This window comes from Talpa occidentalis, unplaced genomic scaffold (genome assembly GCF_014898055.3).
Source record: "Talpa occidentalis isolate TD23 unplaced genomic scaffold, MPIMG_talOcc4v2.1 talOcc4.12, whole genome shotgun sequence".
Classification (NCBI taxonomy): Eukaryota; Metazoa; Chordata; class Mammalia; order Eulipotyphla; family Talpidae; genus Talpa; species Talpa occidentalis.
Window position 1 is genome coordinate 14,891,069 of NW_023601212.1, and position 5,339 is coordinate 14,896,407.

Here is a 5,339-nt window from a genome sequence, read left to right on the forward strand (position 1 = left end):
ATTAATAAAAAAGGAAAGCCAAAAAAAAAAAAAAAAAGGATCTTTACCAATCTGGATGGATGGGTATTTAACTGACAGACAGAAAATGAGGACAAGCAGTTTAGTTACAGGAACTGAAACAGAGACACAGAGGCAGAAAAAACCAGTGGGAATTATGAATAGGTAAAAAGGCTGGCAATGTAGCTTGGTCAGATTACGGAAAGTTTTAAGAGTGTATTTATGGGGTGTGCGGTTAGTTTTTCAGAATTCATTGCTGTAGTTACTCTCAGGCCTTGAGAAGCTGAAGGCAGTATTTTTCTCCTTTTATATAGAAGTGTATTTTGAAGTAGCATTGTTATAGGACAGGGAGAGGGGCAGCCCAAAACCCCGCAAACCTGCCTATTCTACATGGGTTCTGCCATCCGCCGCATCAGCACAAAACATATAAGACTTTAATGGGAAGGAATTTTAATAAAACTAGGAAACAATACAGGTAAGGCAAAGAGTCTAGTTTCTAAATGAAGCACCCAAAGTGACCCGTCCCCTCGTGGGTAAAAGTCCATCCAAATGGGATTGGCCCAGAGCAAAGCCCCAAAGCCTGCCACAAGTCTAAAGCATCTTCCAGTGGGGACCCACAGCAAAGGGTCAGAAATAACCAGACAAGCCCGGAAGGAAAAGAGCAAAATCAACATCAAGATAAAAACTGCCATTGTCACCTCCCCATGGGTCTCACCCACATCTGTGTCACCCAGTCTACGACCAAAAGACAAGCGCAGTTTCTTCACGTGTCTCTAGGCTCCATGCGCCTCCTCCAGGTCTCCTGGCTCCATCCTGCTTCCTTCCTTCCTCAGTCTCCTCTGCAGCTTCTTCTCTTCCTGCTCAGCTCCACCCTCCCTTGGGTGGGGCAGGGAACCTCCCCCTTTCCTGGGGACCACCCTGTTACAGCATTGCCTACAAATAGTCCAGTGAAACACCCGTGAAGGAAATCATTGCTTTTTTAACATTACATTCGCACACACTTAATAATTGCATGCACTGTATTCATCAGGAGTCATTCCTAATGCCTTTCATTAGTGACCATGCCTGTTGTGATCCTCAGTGACTGACTGATCTGCAGCTGATGCCTGCCCCCCTCCCCTCCTCCCAACTACTGGTCATTGCATCTGTCATGATGTGGAATAGAGTTGGGGTTGAACCTTGTCAAACCATGAGATGAAACCAACCAATCTGTCAGACTAATATCATTCTTGAAACTTAGTACATTCTGCCATACTATATAAAATTTGTATCTAATGCCTGAAGAATTAATGGAGTGAAGAGTAAGTGGAGCTTTAGGTAAGGCAGCATCTTAATCATGTCCTCTGGAGGAGGAGAGGTAGCATGCAAAAAAGTTATTAATTTATGGAGACATTCGGGACATGCTGGTTAATTAAAACAAAGTTAAACAGATTTCTTTTTCTAAAGGAATTATTAGAAGTTTTAACATTATTACATATATGGCTCCTAAGAAAGTTGACCTTACGTCTTTTCTTTTAGAGGAGTATCTCGTATTTTTAGTGGAGGTTCTGTGGACTATACTACAGGAAACACTGGAATATCACTATGTGATCACAGTTCTGCTATAGACTCGTTAGTCTAGAAGCTAAATACACATCATCTCCTAGAGTTATCTGATCTGATCACCTTGCCTCAGACAGTCCGCTTATGCCTATTGCCCCAGCATAATTAATGGCACCCTCTCACTCTCTCAAGTGTCCTGATTTGCACAGTAAAATATGGTCATCTTGTGTATTATATCTAGGTTTTCTTTCTTTTTCCCATTCTCCATTCCCAATTTTATCAAGTTTATTTTTTTTTTTTTTAAATTTATTTATTTATTTATACAAGCACTGGGTACAGTCAGAAGTGCGGGAGGGTGAGAGAATTCACCAGAGCCAGAGCGGGGAGCAGAACAGGCAGACTGACGAAGTACACTGCTGAGGGGGGCAGCGGGCGGCAGGAGAGGTCTGCGCGCCATGTGGGACCCTCACCGGCAGCCGGGTATCGAACTGGCGCTGCAGAGGCTGTGAGCAGCTTCGCAGCCCAGCGCTCAACCACTGCGCCAACGGGGAGGCCCTATCAAGTTTATTTTTTGTAGTGCAGAATTGTAGGTTAAATGGGAATGATCTAAGAAGCCACTTAATCCTGTTTTACACGTAGCAGGATTCAGCCTCTGTCAACTTTTGGCAGTTAACTGATTACCTTGAGAGGTGTTATGTTCCACTATTAGGCATCTCTAAGTTTTACCAAAATCCTTCTTACTGTTAACCTTAACCTTTACTTAAACCTAATTTTAGTATTCTTTTGTAGTCTAAAACTCATAGCATATAGATTTGGTATTCATTTCTCAACCATGGGTTTCCGTAATGCCAGCGTAAGGCATCCATCATAAATTATGAATTATTTTCTTTTTCAATCTCTAGAATAGTGTTAGTTTTATACTATCCTCGGCAGAATTGAGGATATGGTCGGTTTTGTAAGAAACCTACAAAGGTCCAGAAGAGCAGATTCCTCAACTATCTTGTTCACACTTCATTCTAAGCGCTTAGTACAGGCAGTGGCAAGCACAGAATAAGTTCTCAGTAATATCTGAATAAACAATAACTAAAAATCCCTAACATATTGCCTTGCACTGGCACTCAGTAAATGGTGTTACTATTATTCTTTCAACAACTTGCCTAACTGGTTTCCAATTTCTCACTATATTAATCACTCTCTTATGGTGTCGAAATTAGCCCTTTTACTATTCTTAAGATTATTCTTATGATGTGTGCTAATACTGCATTCTCTTGCTTTTACATTCAAGAGTCCACTGGGGGAAAAGCTAGTCTACCTGCCTAAAGTGTTGGCACTGACAAACCCACTGAATTTCTTCCAATACCACTGTTTAAACCTTAGGGAATGAGGGCCTCCCCGGTGGCACAGCGGTTGAGCGCTGGGTTGCGAAGCTGCCTGCAGCCTCTGCAGCACCAGTTCGATGCCCGGCTGCCGGGCGAGGGTCCCACATGGCGTGACAGACCTCTCCTGCCGCGCCCACTGCTCCCATCAGCAGTGTACTTCGTCAGTCTGCCTGTTCTGTTCCCCGCTCTGGCTCTGGCTCTGGTGACTTCTCTTACCCTCCCGTCCCTCTTTAAAAAAAAAAAAAAAAAAAAAAAAACCTTAGGGAACGTATCCTTAAAACAAAAATATCAGCAAGGACTGATGAGCCGGTTAAGAGAAGAACCAGGATAGTTAAGTATTAGGAAAAGCCACTGTGATCAGTGCTAAGTCTTAGTACTGCACCTTATAAACAGTCCAAAGTGCTGCTCACCTATTCACTTACTAGCCTCCTCATCTACAGTATACTTCTTGATCTTCAGAACGGCAGGACCCTAAAAAGTTCACCCACCATTCATCATACTGCTGGGAAGCTCTTTAAATACTGTTGAATGATTGAATGAGTGAAGACAAAACAGTGAAGTTCAAGGAAGATGCTAGAGTGAACAGATGGACAGCTTCCTAATAGAAGAGTGTAAGGGTTTCCATCCTTGTATTTGGGGCAATGGATTCAGATTAAAGAAGCTGGGATTGAGTGCAACAATAAAATGACAAGTGAACCTTTGGAAACATTGGGAAAGCAGTGGAAATTCATTTAATAATTTGCATAGTAAGGTTTAGGTCTTTGTTATTTTTAGTGTGATTGAGATTGCAGTCTAGATATTCCTGAGGGGAGTGAAGGAGGGAGATGGGAGAAGGAAGTTGGTTAAGTGTTAAGGAAATATTAGAAGGATGTGTTGGGACGTAGGTTGTAGGATAAGCTGGGATAAACACAAGCATTTCTATTACACCAGTAGAAGCAAAGGGAAGAGTCAGAAGTGGAGACAGGTAGCCTGCAAAGAATCTCAAATTACCAGTCTTCAAGTAAGGGACACTGGGGAGCTTCAAGTAAGGGACTTGCGGAAAGCAGAGTGCTTTTGTTAGGGGGAAAAGGATGTCCTAAAGCTAATTCCATACAGGCTTTGTGGACTCCACCCCCACCCCAGGTCAAAGCCAAAGACACTGGGAACTCCAAATCCCATCACCACCAAAGGGAAGGTGGCTGGGACCTGAGGGTGGGGTTAAGCAGCCAGGTGGATAGAAAAGGCAGACACGTGGGCTTTGGGGTCCCCCATTTTGGCTCTCCACCAGCTCTCACCGTCCGGCCAGCTCTGAGAGGGACTTCGGGTTTCCAGGTCAGCGGATCGGATAGGACGCATTAAAGACTTTATTTCCCTATTTTCTCTCTAAGTTGTACGTTTTCCTTATTTCCTTTTCCCTTGTAAATAAACCTTTTATTAACCTTTTGTGTGTGCCTGTAGTGGAGTATTTAGGCGCGCGGGTGAGGACCCACAGCCAGGCAACCCGTTCAATATCGGGGTTGCCCTGTAACACTTTGGATCCTTGGATAGAAAGGAATACACCAAGATCAAAGAATCTAGATTCCGGGGGGAGGATGAGTCTATTAGCTCAGCTTTGTGACATCTAAGGGAAAAAAAAATCTCTTTCAAGCCCCACCCTACACCCATCCCTCGGCCCACCACACCAAAACACGGCGTGAAAGCAAAGCCGAACTTTTCCTCTGTGCCAGGCTGTAGGAGCAAGACGTCTACGCCTTGGCATTTGCCTATTTCCACGAAAATACATCCTTCTAAAAACAAGACTGCGGGTGCACCAGGGAGGATTTTAAAGGCCTTGTTCACAAGCTCATTTGGGGGGGGGGGCTGCAGGGGGTGCAGCTGCACGGCGGGCGGGACCCCTCCGAGGCCTCAGGCGCTGCCCAGCGCCCTCCTCAGCAGGTCCAGTTTAGCCCCGGGGGTCGGGTACGGGGAGAACCTGGCCTCCCGGCCACGTCCATCCGGGCCCCTTCCCGTCAACACACGGGCCGCGCTCCGACCGCCGCCGCCGGTCGCCCGACGACTCTCGGGCTGAAGGCTCGGCCGCGCCGCCTGCCGAGAAGCCGGTCCCGGGGACGGTGCCGCGGGCCCGCCCACCGCGCCGCAGTCGCCCGAGGCCCTCGCCAGCGCGGAGGCCGGAGGGCCGAGGCCGCCGCGGCCGGAGCGGTAGGCCCCCCAGGTCCGCTGGTCGCCGGCGGACAGCGCCACGTAGTTCTGGGCCATCTTCAGACACCGGCCGCGGTGTCCGCGCGCGCGTCCCGCGCCTCAGCGCAGGCGACTCCAGACGCCGACACGGCCGGCTGCGGAAGCCATCACAGCACTCTCGCGTGCGCCTGCGCAGTCGGCCCGCGCACGTCGACGCCGGCGGGAGCGCGCGGGAGGGACGCTGACGTACGTGACCCCTGACGC

General features: G+C 47.5%; 1 protein-coding gene across 1 annotated transcript; it reads right to left on the minus strand.

Moving 5' to 3' along the window:
• Positions 1-4,564: 4,564 nt before the first annotated feature.
• Positions 4,565-5,239, minus strand: CUNH11orf71 (chromosome unknown C11orf71 homolog). Its single transcript, XM_037504265.2, has one exon. It carries the CDS (start codon positions 5,151-5,153, stop codon positions 4,803-4,805), a length of 351 nt encoding a protein of 116 aa, XP_037360162.1. The 5' UTR covers positions 5,154-5,239; the 3' UTR covers positions 4,565-4,802.
• Positions 5,240-5,339: the final 100 nt, after the last annotated feature.